The sequence below is a fragment of the Mycteria americana genome, chromosome 18 (genome assembly GCF_035582795.1).
Source record: "Mycteria americana isolate JAX WOST 10 ecotype Jacksonville Zoo and Gardens chromosome 18, USCA_MyAme_1.0, whole genome shotgun sequence".
In the NCBI taxonomy this organism is placed as follows: domain Eukaryota; kingdom Metazoa; phylum Chordata; class Aves; order Ciconiiformes; family Ciconiidae; genus Mycteria; species Mycteria americana.
The window spans coordinates 5,132,187-5,150,621 of record NC_134382.1 but is presented as its reverse complement, the minus strand read 5'-3'; the positions used below and the strand labels follow the sequence as shown (position 1 = coordinate 5,150,621).

At 39.7% G+C, this 18,435-nt stretch overlaps 1 protein-coding gene across 4 annotated transcripts; it reads left to right on the top strand.

Annotated features, from left to right (window-relative positions):
• The first annotated feature begins 141 nt into the window (after window positions 1-141).
• Window positions 142-18,403, top strand: TNFRSF1B (TNF receptor superfamily member 1B). Of its 4 annotated transcripts, none has more exons than XM_075520739.1 (11): window positions 378-430; window positions 7,793-7,844; window positions 7,946-8,048; window positions 10,222-10,350; window positions 11,491-11,640; window positions 12,532-12,625; window positions 12,710-12,903; window positions 13,722-13,796; window positions 14,758-14,795; window positions 15,256-15,526; window positions 16,097-18,403. In XM_075520739.1, exons 1-11 carry the CDS (start codon window positions 393-395, stop codon window positions 16,393-16,395), a joined length of 1,443 nt encoding a protein of 480 aa, XP_075376854.1. In that variant the 5' UTR covers window positions 378-392; the 3' UTR covers window positions 16,396-18,403. The 4 variants fall into 4 exon arrangements, with proteins under 4 accessions (XP_075376856.1, XP_075376854.1, XP_075376857.1 ...); XM_075520740.1 differs by lacking the exon at window positions 378-430 and adding an exon at window positions 4,471-4,511; XM_075520741.1 differs by lacking the exons at window positions 378-430; window positions 7,793-7,844 and adding an exon at window positions 142-250.
• Window positions 18,404-18,435: the final 32 nt, after the last annotated feature.

Below are 18,435 nucleotides of genomic sequence, written 5' to 3'. Positions count from 1 at the left end.
TCGCGTCCGGCCGCAGGCGTCACCGCTATCTCAGCCAGGGAGCGGCGGTCAGGCCCGCATCCGACGCAGCTCCCCACGCCGCCGCCGCCTGCCTTGGGGCGGTGCCCCCGGGCCGGGCCCGGGCGCTGCCGGGCAGCCGCCAGCTCCGCCCCGCGCCCGCCGGCGGCCTCACTCGGCGGCCTCACTCGGCGGCGGGATGGGGCCGGGCTGGGCGCTCCTCGCCGCGCTGCTCCACGCCGCGGGCGGCCGGGTGAGTGCGGGGCCGCGGGCAGCCCCTGCGGTGCCCTGCCGGGGGGAGGCGGGGGGCCGGCCCGCCGCTCTGCGGGCTCCAGCGGCTTCTGTGGCTGCAAGGGCTGCAAAGCGGGTGTGCACCTGGTGCCACGCAAGGTGTAATGCGAGCGGGCATCGTTTTACCGTTATGCTTGCGGAGGTAATGCGAGCGGGCATCGCTTTACCGTTGTGCTTGCAGTCTCTCGAGTTACCTGTCTCCCTCTGCTCGTACTTAACTCGGTGCGATCTCTACAGGAGCCTTAAATCCCACTCTTGGACTTCTTTAAAGCTCGTCCTGCTCCCTTTGGCTATGTCGTTGTTATTTCCTGGCTTCCTAAAGCAATGACTAATCGTTTTTCCTGGATTTTCACTGGAAATGGGTTGATTTTTCAGGCTTGTTTGAATATTTGCAAAAACTGTGAGTGTCCTGGCGAGTGCAGTGTGTAAATCTGTATGCGTTTTACACCATTGTTTAAACAGGAAGACCTTGTTGTGCTCTGTTGAATCCCTAAAACTATTCCCTATTTACATAGAAAAGCCCTTTAATTTGTAAGGCCTGATGTGATGCAGCTGTGACTGTTCTCTTATATCCAGCTGTAGCACTATTTGGCAATGTATGCTTTTAACTGTTTAAACCAAAGAGCTTGATGGGATCTGTTTGACTTTGTGTGTATGCTCTACTGGTATATTATTAGCATTTTTCTATCTGATTTCAAAGTGTCCTGGATTGTGAAGATGAATATGGAAATGCTGCTGAGATGTCCAGGTCATTGCTTTTTCATTGGGATGTGTGTGTTGTTTACATGTTTATTTAATCATATTAATTTAGCCTTGGTAAGACAAAGGTTCAGTGAAACTAGGAGAGGATGTCAGAATGTATATTGAACCTGGAATTACACAGTGGTGTTTTAAGGAGTACTGGGTGCTATAGGGGGTTGATAGTATATTAAATTAATATTTTTAACTGCTTCTCACTCTTTTTGAATACAGCCTTCATTTGTAAGGTGACTGTATTTTGAACCTGATTCACTGAACACCTTGGAGTGGATAGGGTAGAGCAGGTAAAGAAGGGAGAGTCTCAGAATTGTAGCAGACCTTATCACCAAAATTTAAGTGTAAAGTTTCATCATGCTTCTTGCTGAACAAAGAGCTTTGATTCAAAAGGAATGAACTCTCTTCTCACCCTAAACATAATGGAAATCATGAAAGAAATTTTCAGCATCACTTTTTGTATTGTGACAAACCAAAGAAAAGTCCATATATAAATTAGAAAACAAAAGCAGTAGTTTCAGAAATACCACATCTGCCACAGAGCTGGAAAAAACCCTGCCTCTTATATAAAATTTTAAAAGTGATCAGTTAAAGAAAATGTATTTTAGTTTTGAGGGAGAGGAAACTGGCAAAGCAATAGTTCTTGAGTGACACTTTTTCTTGTTTTTTCTCATTCAGCTGAAATTATCTGAAAGATTCTAGCCTAAGCCCCTGTGTTACTCACAGGAACTGAACATAATTTTTGCCATTTCGAACAACTCAGTCACCAGATATTTTTAACAGAAACTTTCCCAATAGCCTCAAGCCTAAGTAACTGTCCTTTGCAGAGCAGCGTGGTGTGCTCTGCAGTGTAGATGCTGATGCGTGCAGAGATCCTCTGGATGCTGCTGACTGGTTGTAGGGGAATGCTGCTGGTACATTGAAGGTGTGTTGATAGCCGTGCACACACTCTGAACTGCAAAAGGACGAGCATAAACGAGATCTTGTGGAAAAATCCTGAAATAAAACTGAGCAGACTGCTCGGATGTCTCTGCTTTTTTATGGTCAGAGCTAGGAGGGCTGGGGGTGACCTGCAGCTTTGCTGTTGTACATACCCACGCTTGTGATTGTTGCATCAAAGTTCACGATGACTGAAAGTCTTAACAGAGCATTGCAAAAGCCATCTGTGATACAAGCAACCATCCCAAGAAAATTATTTGTTTCAAAAGAATAGAAAAATGCCAATTCTGGCATTTGGCCTAGGTAGAAAGAGTTATCCCCTCTGGCAGCGTTTTTGGCTGGTACACCTGGGGCATCTTGGGGAGGTTCTTCATCTGCCATCTTTACACTTAGGGCTCACACAGCTTCTCCTTTTCTGCTCTGCACTCAGTGTTAGGTATCGCCCTGTCTCCCTTAGGCGCATCTTCCAGGATGTCTCCACGTAAGGTCAAACCTAATGTGGCCAATGCTGACTTGCTGATCCTTCATTGGGAACTTGCTCATCACCTGCCCTTCTCTGACAAGTGATGAGGATACAACCTGTCTTCCTGCCCCTCAGGCCTGCAATCTGCTATTCCTCTTGCTTTCACCCCTTGTTTGCCTGAGTTTCTTTGCTTTCCACAGGGAAACTGAAGGTTTTAAGGCTCATCAGCTTTGACAGTGCCCATTACTGTAAGCGTCAGATCTTGATTTAGTGGATAATATCTTTTATTAGGGCAACCTTTGGGAAAACAGACCAACTTTCAGATACATAAGCCTGAAGTTTTGAAACAGAAGAGCTGGTATTCCTGAAAATGTGTGTGTTTTTCCAAACACATGTATAATAAAATATACTATGTCTTCCTACAAACTTTGACGTGCTTCTATAATTTTTGCATGTTGTGAATAGCTTCCATATTCTATGCAGCCTCCTGCTGTCTCATTCTGGGAAAATGTCTTCATATTACAGTGGTGAGTGCAATGAGGTAGAATCCCTAACAGTAAGCAAAAAGATACAGTTTTCTCAGGGAGGGGGAATGTGGAGTTGTAAATCTGTTTGTGGCTATGCAAGGACTCCTGCTTTACAGAAGTAAAGTACAATATAGGATGGGAGAACAATTCACATAATGGACCCGTAATCTTAGTGAGATTTTTGCAGGAAAGCAGCTTTAAGAGAAGCTTTATGGTTTAAGTATAGTTGGTACAGCCTGATACAACTCCAGCTGATTTTGGTGAGACTTGCTGTTATCTGATAACTAATCTTCAATAGAAATGTTTTTGTAAATGACCAGTTTAAATATTTTGAACAGAATTCTGTTTTTTCCTGTCTTCAGGAGGTTTGGTAGCTCAGCAAACATTACCTCTTTACCTCAAGTCCTTTCCATAGCAACAGATTTTTACGTCAGAGTCCTTGGTGACTTCATTGTGGTTTCATACGCGTAAAGAACGTTATACACGATATGTGGTTCCTGTTCAGACTCCTTTGTTTGACAGCTTGAGTTTGAAGAAGGCAACTGTATGAAAAGGAGATCAATAAAAATGTAGACATGTGAGTTAGGATTAAAATATATGCTTAAATACCTTTGTTTAAATGGCCTCCTTGAGTGAAAATGAATGTTATGTGAATGGATTAATATACATATATTCATCCATTATATTAGTATGTTTTATTTCTATTACTAAAGATACTTAAATTTAATTACACATTAAGTCCAAGAATACAGGAACAAGCTGTAAGGCAGGAATTAAAGGAAATTATGTTCATTATAATTAATATTCAGCACATAGGGGGAATGCATTACATTGTGACATCCTGTGAGTAGTTGAGACCTGGACTTCCTCACCAATAGGTAGAGCCAGGTTGGTGCATTGGATTAAGCCCTTCTAATTTTGAAGAAGTCTGAATGCAAATCTTGTTTTGTAGTTCATGACTTGGGCTCAGCTCTGGTACAGACATTAGGGTCTCAGTTGTGGTTGGCCTCTGTATGACTGTGGGAGGGGACAGCCCTCAGGCCCTTTCCCTTCATTAGTGCTGCTCCACACGGCACAGATACAACTGCAGGCCTGAAAATCATGAGATACAAGCATGTTCTCCACTAGTTTTATCTTCCAGTGGGTAGGATATAGGGAATCTTGGAAACAACTGTGCTTGTGCATACGTATTTAGAAGAGTCTGTACTAACCTCTCGGTATGGAGGCTGCTGTTAGCTCGCTCCTTTCCAGTGACAAATTAGGTCACCTCTCTACTGGATGTCTGTGGTGCAGATGGGAAAATGATTCAGACGATGCAAGGACTCTGGAGAGAGTCTTGAGTCATTGACTTTTTGTGTGTAACTTCTTAGTTATTGCTTAATACAAAGGCATTGCAAAAATCTCCCTAGTGAGTTGTGTAGTCAAAGGCAAGCATAGTTTACCGGTTTCTGTGCCAAAATATATTGCTTAATTTGATTGATGTGCATAGAGCTAGACTAAATTTCATGTTTAATGATGTTTGTGCCTCTGCTTCTAGATAGGTAGGCATTTTACTTCTACTTGTACCTGTCACATTAAATTAAGTCTTCCAAACTCTTCATTTTGTCCGTATAAGTATCTTAAAAGTCTGCTGCCATTAGACACTACTACCTAACGTGAGAAGTTCTAAGGCTATAATGCAAAAGATGCAGCATCAGGTTTTCTGTCACGCAATCGGCTTGCAGAACATTGAATCACAGTAAAAGCAGAAGACAAAATAAGGACTTATGAGAGATACAAACAGTAACAAAATGTAAAGATTGTGGAATAGAATCTGGCCTCTGCTCATCAGTCTTTCAGCCCAAAATAGCCAATGGATCTGGATGCCGGAGGGTTTTGTTTTGGGCAGCAAATATTGTTCTGCCCAACTCGGACCTTAAAATTGGTGAGACGGCTAGAAAAAGTGGGGTCTTCTTGTAGCCAAGAAATCCAGGAGAGTTTTATACCTAGTAAGAGGCCTACACTTCCTCTGACATAGTAGGAGATTTGACTGCTGGCCTTGACAGCTTTAATTAAACCAGTTTACATTGGAAGTAACTACTAAGATTAATGGCATCCTTCCAGTTCAAACAAAGCTGAGTTCATGTGTGTATGTAAATTGTATCTAAGTGAGTTACAAGTCCCTTTTAGTTTCCCATAATGTTCTTTGAGGACAGTTGGCAAGAAATTGTCAATTGTATGTCACTGAGAGCCACAGCTCATCAGATAAAATTTCAGGGAGATTGTATCAGACAGTAGACATATCCTTTCAAGCACAACTTAAGAGAAATAGATGTGAACCCATCAACCAACAGGTTTTCCTGTGTCTTTAACTCACAGGGCAATATTTACAACAGACAATGCAGAGAATGAGATAAGAACATTTTTTGCCAGGAAGCCTCAGCAGCAGGATAATTTGTGATGCGGTTTATTGTATTTCTCCCTTTTTTTTTCTGTGTCTGCTCTTGCAGTGAAGTTTTATGTTTTAAAAAGACTCTCAAGTGCTTGTTTTAATGAAGTTGATCATAGTCACTACAAAATGTACGATCTTGATCTTTCTTCTTTTAATAAACAAGAAAGTAACTTAACAAAAAATACTTTTGAGAGCAGAGCCCTTTTCTTCTCCTTCATTAGATTTTAGTGTCAGCTCACATTTGCAGATGGTATGGTTTGTTGTTGCCCATCCTATGAGGGTGTAATACCAAGTCCAGCGTTAACAGTTATTACTGAACCTAGAAGGTATTGAAAAGCCTTGGTTTTCTTTTTGAATTATTATGGATATTATTCTCATTAATAATGATGGAAGTGGTAATGCTGAAGCCAGCCTCCTGGTTCTGCTTCAAAGTCTTCAATCCTTGTGCAAGCCCCCTTTAAATAAGCCTTCTTAACTGGAAAGCAAAAACAGAGGCCAAAGTAGATTTTGGTGCTATTTGAGGCTGCAGCATGGTTCCTGCAAAACTGGCTTTCTTCTCATCAAAAGACAAAGAGCAGAATTTGAAAAATGCAGCTTGTGCTCAGCAGCTGTTTCTTACTTCACCTGCTCTAGTGTTTAAGAAGAATGATTTTTTTGTTTGTTTTTTTTGTCATCCTTCCCCACCCCACCACAGTTTCTAGCTTGTTAAAAGCACCTTTACAACTTTGTTCTTCAGTGTGCAATTTGACTGTTTCTCGTTGATCTGGCTGTGAGAGAATGGGGCTGGTTATTGGTGAAACCCATCCCCAGTCTCCCTGGTTTTGAGTCTTTAACTCAAAACTGACTGATTTTGCTGACTGATCAGAAGAGATCAGAATTGTCCTGATGTCTGGTCAGTGTTACCAGCTTTCATAGTGTTTTAAATAGGAGTGGCGAAACTTCTACTTAAATAGTTTGCTTTCCTTTTTTCTTTTCTGGAATGAATATTGAAACTCAAGAAGGCCTTTCTCTGCCTTCACATTCTCAGGAAAGGTTCTTTTTGATGCTGACCATTGAGTAGATGGGTGAAATCCTGTTTCTGATATACAGCTAGATAAGAGGTAAAATATTTCAACAAGCTGCATTAGAAAATCTTGGGTTCCTTTTAAGTAATTGTTGAGAGTGGGAAGTGTTAGTCAACTTTGTCAGTAATGTGAAGATACAATAGATAATCAACATGTTTTTTCAGCAAGGAGGAAGGATATTTTCATTACCGGCCTCCAAGGAGCTTGTTCCTGTTTTGATTTCTCTTTTTAATAATACTTTTAAAGTACTTCTCTAAATGTATGTAGATTATACATGGAGCAGTCTCTTCAGACTGCAGAAAATTGAGCAGTGTCACATACTTTTTGAACAGCATCTTTCTGATCTAGCAGGAAACTCCTACGCTTGTGCTACCTAACATTAGCCTTTTTCTTTTGAGTGAGTATATTTTTCCCTTTGAAAACAGATGGCAGGTCCTCAAATATTTTGACACTTGTTCATTGAAGTCACTGAGCTGTGTTGATTGGTATGAGCTGAAAATTAGGTACACTGTATTTCACGACTGTTTCTTATGCATTTGACCTGCCATATGAGGTAGGCTTTTTACTTTTAAGTCTTGTAGCCAGTCGCTCCTTTTCAGAAGCAGCAGTGCAGTTCTTGGAGACATCGTTCTCAAAACATCAAGGCCTTTCTCATTCAGAAAGGAATCACAAAGTATCTGGAATGATAAAAGCCTTTTTTCCTTTCCTGTGGTGAAACAGTTCTAATAGCGCAGGGTCTTTGACTGAAGGGACGGGTTATCTTGCCTGGATATTGCATGGGTGTAAGTGAGGGCATAAGGAACATAAGCACAACAGAGAATTGAACTTGGTGTCCTGTGTCCTTTGCACCCACCGATTAAAACATTCTGTTTTCATTCAAGCATTGCAGTAGTGCTAGACCTACAGCTCCCTCTTCCACCAGCTCAGGAGGCCTGAGGGAATTAATAAGTAGCAAAGTCAATCTTCTAGTTTTCAGATGGGGCTCTAAATGTGTATAGGGAGTAGACCTACTAAGTAAGAACATATAATTTTTAACATAGCCACTTTGCAGAAAATGCTTCTCCCCACAAACCTACAGGTAAGAATTTAGGTTTCACCGGCGTTTTGTCAAAGGTTGTTTGAATCATGGCAACTGAGAATAGGTACTTAGCCCTTTGGTTTAGGGGATGCAGTAGTGACCAGGTGTGATGCTAATCCCATAGTTCCATTGCATTCTTTTGAACATAAAACCAGGAGAAATCACTTTATTCATTGTGGCAGATCTTTGAAAAACAGCGGAACCTCTAAATGGTCTCGAGTAGCTGTGCGTTCTCCTTCAACTTTTTAGCATCTGCTGCTTTGTGTTTCATCAGGCCCACATCAGTGTCTTGGAAAGGAAGGTGAATATAATTGCACTGATCTTTAAGTGTTTGTCTCCCTTGAATCTTCTGACTCTAGGGTCAGAACTTGTGATTCATGATTTTCCTTTAATTTCTCCTAGGAATATTCATTGCCTTATACACCACAGTTTGCACAATGCAAAGATCCCAGCACTGAATTCTATGAAGAAGAACTTAACAAATGTTGCAGCCAGTGCCCTCCAGGTAGGTTATAATTCAAACTATTACTTTACACAGCCAAATTCAGTCAATTTTCAGATGAGCATAGTACGTTTTGATTATTTATCCATCTTAAGAGCATCGAAATTTTGCTGTTGTCTAGCTGGAAGATAATAAAAAGCTGTGACTGCAAAAATATCTGCAAAAGAGACATACTGTTCATCAGAATTGGAATCCTGTTACAAGGTTAACCTGGCTGGGGCTTATCAGGAGGTAGGCTACTGAGCTCTCGTAAGCACGGCTTTGTGCTGAGCTTTTGTAAGCACATCTTTGTATGGTGTTTTGATTAAAGTATTTTTAAGTCATCATTTGGGGGAGGGAGCAACAGCTCACTAAGGGAATTACAAAAATTAGGCAACACACGTCAGACCCAAGCCCACTAATAACAAATGTATTGTAAAACAGGGCATGAGGTAGAGCTTAGTTTCTGTACTTTGATAATATCACTTATGTAAGGGTCTTTCCATTGGACAGGTTAATCTATAATTGCTCATTAAGGGAGTTTTGTTGTCATTTACTGTAAATCAGACACTGCACACCACTATCAGAGACTGGGTACAAGGCTACAGAAACTGTCTGCTTTGAGGTGTCGTGTCTTACACTCCAGTGATAATTATTAGTGATCTTTTAGCAAAAGTTGTTCACTGCAGAAAGGTGGCTGTGTGGGTTTGGGGTTTTTTGGGGAGTAGTAATGCCGTTTGGGTATTTTAATAATAGAGTTTTTGCAATAAGTTGTCATTACACTGTTACATCAGACACAGCAAAAAACTGCCTATTTGTCTCATTACATGCTGAGCAAACAAAATTTGTCTCCATAAATGCTGAGTTTCTGTCAGAGAGATCCGGAAGCTGAAGCAGGAAATCAGTATATGCTGAAGCAGCCACAGTTGCTTGAATTAACCGAAAATGTCTAGATAGATCTGTCAAACTTCCTTTGTTAAAAACACAACGGATGAAAGATGATAATTCATAGGTAAAACCTTTTTGTGTTGTGGTATGTACTGTTCAGTCTATTTCTCCTTAATTTTAATTTTTCAGAACAACACACTCTGGGCAACAAGTTGTAGGAATTCTGAAATCTTTCTTTTTGTTACTATGACTTTGAATTTTTTTTTACCCTAATTTATCAAAAATTGAAGCCTAAATCATTAGCAGGATGTGGGAGGCAGAATTTTAAGGTTCAAGTAAGTACATGGAAAAACAAAGTCTTTGGAAATAATTTCTATGGCTCACCTCCAGGGCCCCTTCTTTTGGAGAACAGAGATTCTCCAAGCAGCTCCAAAGGCCTTCTCAGTGTTACTCCTGCTTTCTGAGTGTATTTTCCAGGATATTTCTGTACAGGATATGAGACATTGACTTTTATCTTCTCCTTTCAAGCAAGGGGGAAATGGCAACTGAGGTGTTTTCCTTTCTCCAAAATGGATACGTTGGAGCTCATATTTACTTATTCCCACCACTGTACTGAATGCTGTTGTTGATGAGAAGCATTGGAGAAACTACCTCTGATAGCTTTTGATTTTGTCTGGAATGCCAGTGGCTTCAGAAACTCATTGCTTCGATCTGGTAGGGCTGGCTGACAATGTTAGGGCTGGCTGAAGAGGTGAAGGAGAAAGAGGCAGCTCGTGTCCCTTCAGTGGGACATGAGTGGTGAAGTTCTAATTCGGGTCTGTTTGTGGTAATATATTATTATGCTTTCTTCACTTGCTGCTTGTAAAGGTAGTAAGGGCCTCACCCAGACGCATCATTCTAGCACGTGCCTGACTTTCAGCATGAAACACCATCCTGTTTCACCATAAAACACAGCTTCTGTGAGGGTAAAAAGGTTGTTTTATGTACTGTGGTAGCTGCATCTAAGTATATGCTAGGGGTTTTGTTCACGATTGAGGCCGCCTTGTTTTGAACATGGCTGGAATTTGCTGAACTGAACGTAGGAAAAGGAGTCAAACATGAATAACATAAAAGAAATCAGAGTTTCTCTGTGTATACGCGTAGTCCTCCTTTAAATCAGTATTTTCTTGGTATAAGTTACCAATCTGATAGCAGCAGTGAAGGGAAAGGGTTTCTACAGCTAAGAATGAAACTTACCTTAAACAATTCCTAGAGATCTTTTCCAATGAGATGCTTTCTCTGTTTTGTTTTGGTTTGGTTTTTTCAATAGGTGAATATAAGACAGAGAGCTGCAGTCACAGTGTGGACACAAAGTGCAGTCCCTGTAGACCTAACACGTATACAGCAATCTGGAATCGGTCTCCTCAGTGCTTTGCCTGCTCACCACCCTGCAGGAAAGGTAGGCTTGAATTACTAAAGAGGCATTTGTGACTTTAACAGCCTGCTCAAAGAGTGGGCTTGGTTTAACCTAGTCTTTTCTCCTAAGAAAACTAGGAGGTTTTATCTATCACTTGTATAGTCCCATTCTCATGCTTTTGATACTCAGAAGATTTGGGGAAAAGAATCAGGGAAAAGTCTTGCAGGGGGCCCTGCCTTTTTCTTTCTAAGTCCTAAAAATGTGACACCAATCTTATATTCTTGGAAACTAAAGCACTGCATCACTAAAATAGGTACAAATGTCATCGGTAGAATAACTTCCTGCTTATACTCTCCATCCAAGGGAGCTTAAGACCTGACTTGCACAGGGGTAAATGGATAATTACATTTTCAGCATCTAGTCATTCCTCGGTTTGTCCGCTGAACTGACAACAGGAAACGTGTTGTGATATTCCTATATTGTTTTTATTTCTTTTGCAAAGGAGCATAGTCAGTGAGAGCATGCTGGTTCAGTTTGTTAAAGCAGCTTACCAGTATATAGAGTAGTACATTGTACCAACATCTGTGCGTTGGTCTAATAGATCATGTGCATTAACAAATTCAGTCATACTGTTGCCCATCATTTCTAACAGAAACGGGTGTAGAAAATTATCTACTTGACTGACTGGCAATTAAGTTTTAAGGATACAGTCTAAGTTGTTTAAAGGACCTTTGGTCTCATCTAAATAGATAATCCTACGAAGCTGGTTAATTACAGTATGAAAATGTCTGTAGCAAGGTCTCCAATCACTTCAAATACAGTTGCATGATCTGTATAGACTGCAAATTTAGTATGGCCCGCAGATACTGCAGTGATGAGCACAGGTAACACAAACGTGCATATTTATGATTATGATACAATACAATGCAACTGCAGGTACAGAGTGTCAAGTGTGAATTCTACAGATGCAAATTTGTCCTTTCCTAGAGAGAGAGAGGAAACTCTTCTGAAAATGTAGATGTTGGGGCATATAACATATTTGTTTTATGATGGTATACTAGCCAGAAGCTGCAAAATTGTCTTCGGTTTGTGATATGTCACCTCATATTCACTTGAAACATTGCAGGCTATGATTTTAAATGTTGCTAATGACATCTTGCTTTATTCTTGTTTTAAAAACAGGGTTTGTGCAGAATCAAACATGCACTAAGTCACAGGACAGAATCTGCAGCTGCCCACCCAATGAGTACTGCATTTCAAAAATATATGAGTACTGCAAAATATGTAAAGTGCATAAAAAATGTGGAAAAGGTTACCGAGTTTCCAGAAGAGGTAATTTAATTCTGAACACTCTACGCACAAAATAATTTTACTGTATGAAGAGGGTTATTTTTTGCGCCAATAGTCCATAACTATTTCTGAATCTGCCTCCAACTCAGTAAATTACAGGAATATTGTCTTTTAATTCCCTACAGTTATGCGTTCTTTTTAGTGCAAGCATTATCTTAGCAAGTAGGCAGTAACTAGAGCAACAGTATTCTCAAGAGGTATATCCAAAGGGACACATGTTGCAATCTATTACTACCATATACCATAAAGTTCCCCAATCCAACTTAATCTTCCTTTGTTTTGCTCTGCCATGTGATTTCTTCCATACAAGTGACTCAGATTCAAGACCACTTAATTCCTGCTTAAATCCTTGAAACAGGGCTTCAGGTTGAATTTTGGTTATGGTAAGTAATGATGACTCTATGCTGTCCTGCAGAATTAATCTGTCTTTATTAGATGATGAAGGTCACCACTCTGATAATGTAGCTGTCTCAAGATGATAAATAATATTCAAAGAGGTGGAACACTGCACATTTTTAAGAAATTAAGAATGATTTGAAAAGATACAGATCTCCAACAGAATGGAGTAGGTGGTCAGCCTGTCAGGGACAAGTGAAAAAGCTCAGGTCTGTCCACAGTACCACATTTTAACCTTTTGGTGGGTTTTTACAGTCTTTGAAAAAGACCAACTATCAAGGGCACCAAACTAACAGCTGATTAATCTTCTGATTTGCGTTTGGGTTGGGTGTTTCAAATTAATCTCTTCTGTGACAGTTAAAGACTGTATTTTCTGTACTGCCTCTGTATCACTTCCAGGATCTGTACCACGGACCTTGATTATTCATTCTTGTTCCTCACTCGATGACTAACTGGAGTTTTTCTGTTTCTTCAAAGGGACAGACAGCACAGATACGGAATGTAAACCTTGTCCTCCTGGCACTTTTTCACGTGAGGAATCTTATGATACCAGCTGTATACCACATACAGTGTAAGCCAGTGTTTCTGCCTAATAGCAACCTTAACTGTGCACAGGGTTGCTTTCTTTCCCAACTTTTCTTTTTGTTTCTTGCAGTTGTAAATCAGTGGCTGTTCCTGGAAACAGTGTGAATGACACTGTTTGCAGTGACTCAGGAACAGCAGTTGCCACAGTTCTACCTCACACTGTTTTGAATCCGCTCCTGACCCAAAGCTCGGCTTCTGACAAACCTGAAATAATAACTCGACCTGTCATCTTAGACTCTGTGCCTGACATGTCTCACATCATCGGTGAGCTATTAACTTATTTAAAGTCATTTTTGTCTGGCTAGGAAGCAAGTTTATATTTAGTTCTTAGTTTCATTCCAAGACCGATTACCTGTACCCAAGCAGAACCTCAGAACAGCTGAATTAATTCAGCATGACACTGCTTGTAGTGAGTTGCATAATATTTACCTCTGCATCTGCGCTACCCCAGTGCATTCTACAGTCCTTGTAATTCTGGAAATGTTTCTAAAAATCCCCAAACTAGATTATACAAGGCATTTCCTGAGAATTGCTATTATGAAGGAGCTGGTAGAAAAGGTTGTATCTTAGATTCTGGACTGAGGCAAGCTTGACTTCATAAACCTCCTGGTGAGAGGTCTTTGGAGCCTACTGGCAGCCTTTCACAGGAAGTCTATAAGGACAGGACAGTCTATAAGGACAGTCCTTATAGACAGGAAGTCCTTATAGCATTCACAAGTGGGGATGTATTCTCTCCTGTTCACAACCTATCCTGAAGGCATATATGTTTAGAAGCATTCTGGACTGCCTGGCCTTGTATTTAACAAGCTGTTGCTAGCCTAGAGAGATATCTTTTGTGACTGAGGCCAAAAGTCTGTCCTCACTTTTCAGGACAGGAAAATTCAATTTTATGAAGTGGTGGAGGCTGAAATGAGACCTTGGTATCCAACAACAGAGGCATCAAATGTGAATGTCAGACACACCTGATACTTGCAAATTTAGCTTTTGTAGCCACGGACAGAAACTACAAAACTACCTCTTTCTAATTACATCCTTTGTCAGATCAACCTGCTAAATAATTTATCTTTTTAATTTATTTTCAGGATCAGTAGCAGGACCATTGTTATTGGTCCTGATAATCACTATTTTGGGGTATTGCTTAGTCTCCAAAAAAAAAGGTAAGATTCATGAAGTGAAAACAAGCAGATCTGTAAATATTAGAAACCTTATTTCCTACTAATTTGAGCCTACTGGTTGACTGACGTTAGTGTCTTAGAAGACACTAGCTCTCTCTGAAGCTTTTCTCATGGTTGGATATGGATGAAGTATCACTAACGAGATTCATTGGTGTCTAATAATGTATGAATTTATTTTTTTTTCAAGGGGACAAGGCGATGATTTACAGGTTTCTGCCTCACTAGCTGGCAACCTATAGCTTCATCAAACCCTGGGGAGCTTTTGACAGCATTCCTCTGTTACATTGGGGTGAAATTGGCCAAAGGGTTCAAAGGTCAATAGAAGAGAGACTAAGAGAAAACTCATGCAAATCAGCTTGATCACATAAGGTTTGCAGCTACAGAAAAAATAGAATTTGAAAAAATACTCCAGGAATTCCATATGTATTTAAAGTAAAAGTATCTTTATTAAATCACATGGGGTGAAATTAGTCTCAATACAGTGAGGCAAATGTCCCATTCAAATCTCTCTTGTTCCTCAGTTTTTAGATAATTGTCTAAATATACAACATCCCAGTGGAGCTGGACAACTGTACAACAGTTGTACTCCTACTGGAGCTTGTAAAATACTTTGTACTTCATCATTTAAATATTAGACATTATCAAATGTTATCATTAAACAGTCATGACCGTAGTTTATTGTCATCAATACCTTTTCTCACTGACACGATACTAGAAAAATTATTAATTCATGCAGAGGATCGTCTTTGCTTTCTGGTTAAATTTAAGTCACCTTACAAAATTAATACAATATAGCTTTCAACATTTTCAAACAGTGTGTGAAAAACGTACATTTGGAGTTTATTCCAGGAGCAGAGGATATCATTCAGACTAGTTAAGAGAGCAACTTTTGCAGCTGAAACAAATCTAGGTGCTAATGTCTAGTGTCTTTGCTCACTTGCAGCCCTTGTATATTCTCCACCAACTACAGAAGCAGATTCGGTGAGTGGCACTCCTTCCTTTCCATCTTTTGCATTTCTTTAAAAGTTATACAGAAGTCATGAAGTCATATCTAATTGCAAGGAGAAGAAAACTGCACAGCAGAAAGACAAGTGGAGTGAGAATGGGGTGGTTTGGTGTGTAAGATGTACCTTATGTAACCTCCATAATGTACCATCCTCACTTTATGTTAGGCTATATCAGCCATAAAACACAGGCGTGGTTCAGAAGACCAGATGTTAGAGCCTTTGTTCCCTAGGTAATCAGTGAAGCACCGTGGGTGCCTTCAGGAGACAGGTTCATTTTCTTGAACGCCTAATGAGGTGGTATGAATTTTACTTACAGTCATCCCTATGCAAATGGCAATTATCAGTGGTTTCTTTAGCTGCCTAAGTACTGACCAGTTCTTTGTTAGTGTTTTTTAAAAAGATTAACGTTTTGCATTTCTCTGCAAATGTTCCAGCCTTTTTCCCCTACAGAAAAGCAGCGTGACAAAAAAGTGAGAAATACAGGATCACAAAATTCAAGCAGTTCTGAACAGGAGGAACAGCATCTCTTGGAAACTTCTGGGTCCAGCAGTAGCTCCCTGAATAATCCAACTGGGTCTGCAAGAGTCAGTGTAATAAGTAACAAGAACAATGAAAAGAAAGAAACAGAAGGATTTCAGCAGCAACATTCAGCTGCAGAAGGTTGTAAGCTTCACAGTGGAGACAGACACAACTCTGCGAGTTCAGGTAAGAATGTATCAGAATGATCCAGAACCTCTTGAACTTTATCAATTATGAGTCTTTTTAGCAGAAGTTTAAATGGCAGGATAAAACATCAGACCCATGTTCAGCAGAGAGAGTAACTTTTGAAAAGGAAAAAGTGATTGTTTTAAGTTGTCAGCCTGAGACAGTAAAGAGAGTGTGCTGAATTGAGAAGAAGTTATTTGCAGACTAGGGGATCAGCGTGATGGTAGGCACTTGCTTGTGAGTGGGAGTATGAGCCAAAGGGAGCAGTAACAAAAGAACGTTGTCAAAAGCATCGGAAATGGCAACAGATGGGTAGGGAGTTGGCTGTGATCCAGGGCTCTATTAATTTTTATGGCTTTTTTATTTCTGGGATGACATGTGGATTTTATGGTACCAAAAAAACCCTAAAACATTACAGAACCAACTCCACCAGCGTACCTAAATGAAGTGAAGCAAGAAGATATTTAGTGTCTATTTTAACTTTAAGTCAAAGAACTGGATAAAGAATCCAACTGTCCTGTTCTGGGTTTCATTCTTCCATGTTTAATGTGTTTTCTGTTTATTTGACAGAACATTCTGGTAACGGAGGAACGCAGGTGAATGTGACTTGTATTGTTAAAGTATGTAGCCCAGACTTCAGTTCCCAGTTCCCAGAACAGACTAGTTCAACCAGCATGGATTATGGAAACGCTCCCTATTATTCCCCAACAGGGGAAGGAATTCCCCTTTCAAAAGAAGAAAACCCCTTGAAAAAAGAAAGTGAAATTCAGATCTCAGTGGAAAATGAGGATGACTTACTTCAAGAGTTACTTCCAGAAGAAGAGAAGTTTCCTCTGGGTATTCAAGATGCGGGGATGAAAACCAGTTAAAGGAAATTACAGATCTTATACTGATTGACTGATAAAATTAATCAAACAACTCCTTATCTTCTAAAATAAACATTTTATGTTAAATGTAGCATTCCTACAGAGACTTGCAATTTCAGACGAATATAGACATTGATGCTTTTGAGGTTTTTAATCTCTTTTGTCAGCTTTGAGAGTTGAAGGATGATCTTTGCAGTTTAAAAAAATGTGAATGCTTTTTCTTTTAAACCAAATGGCCACCTCCTCCCTTTCTTCTGTGATACCTTAGAGGTCTTAGAGACCTTCACCAGATTTGAAAAGGAACATTGTTCTAACTTTATGCCGTTGATTTTTTTCTGCTGAGACTTCTTGTGATGATAATTTGGGTTCAGGTATGCCACCTGTCAAGAACATGGCTGTGACCAGCCATGTCATAATTAAGAGACTGGAGTTAAATTATCATTCATTCAATGCTAATGAATTATCCATTTGATTTTAATTTTAAAACTATTGCATTCAATTTCTTATCCCATATCTTTATGGACATACTTTCCCTCATCCTCCCGGATATTTCTTTTATTATTACAGTTTGCTTTTGCTCATTATTGGACCAAACTTCTCAAATCATCCTTAAGCATATCAAGGAGTGAAATCTTTTACAGGAGCTTTTTTTACTAGATTACAACTATTATGTCTAAACAATAGCATTTCATTAGCTGTACATAGTTCATTTTATTTTAGAAAAGAAAATCTAGATTAAATAGTTGTTATCTTGTAGTAGGAAGTAGGAAGTTCCTTTTATTGACAGCTCTAAAGTTTGTCATCTTTGTGTCCTGGCTGATTTAATATGGTTCCCTGATGGATTCTGACCTCATTTTTGAGGTTAACCATAAACCCAAAGTATTTTTCCTTACGTTCCAGTGAATATTAGAGAAGATCCATGTGACTATGTATGCCAGATAGCTCATGCCCATTGACCTCAGCAAAAGGGGGCTCTCTTGATGATTGCATAGCATAATCTGTAAAAAGTGGAATTGACTCAAACCTCAGAACCAGAAAATCCTGTTCTCCTTCACTTCTTGCTTGACACTGAAGACCCAACCACCTCTTCCAGAAAATCAGTAGAGGTTCTCTTTGAGTCAAGTGGGAGTCTTTTGGTTTTGGAAATCGATTTTTAGGATCCCATTTCCCATTATATTTTACATGTGTGGCTTAACCGGCAATTGTGGCGTGTGTATTCGACCAGAATTTGCAACGCGGTGTCTGAATTACATTTGAGTGAAGTCATACAGTAGGCATAACTTTCTTCTTTTATGCCATAAAAACATACTGTTGCACTAGATGATCATTGCACCTCCCTTCCACTGAACTATTCTACCTCAAGAGGAACTAAATGCAGTAGTTATTTCTGAGGCCTTAGACTGAAAAAGGATATTTTGCAATAGCATTTATTCTACAGCTACAGAAGAGATACAGATTTTAAAATACAAATTTTAAACTTCCACAAAAGCTATGAAGTTTACTGACATTGTCTCCTGAACCGAGAACTGCCAAACAGGTCTTTACTTCTACTATGAAGAAACCTTTAACTGTATATTAAACTTGTACTTGAAAGTGATTTTCAGAAAAGACTTTGAAAATGGGCACACTGAAACTATTACAAAACTGAAGGATTTAGGCAAGAAAAGAACCTAATTTTATACAGCGCTTTGAACCTCTTGCACTGTACTGAGTGTTTTCATGTCTTGTCTGTTAGCTCCCCGTATGGGGACCACAGTGAAGAAGCAGGGGAAGGTTTTTGAAGAAGTTTTTGAATGTTAAAAAGGAGGATCTTGCTATGGCAGTTAATTTACTGGGTTTCCAAATTATGGAGCTGTGTGACAGTAGGAAAATCCAAGTTTTATGTTGAAGTAGGAAAAATGTGCTTGCATTTGCTTATGCAAAGTAAAAAAAAAACCCAGCCTGTATTTTTATAATTTACGTGTACGTTCAAGTTTCCCGACCTCTCCATTAAACAAAATTCTGAGTTTTAGAGCGGGTTCTTTCATTCCATAGGTTAAGCTG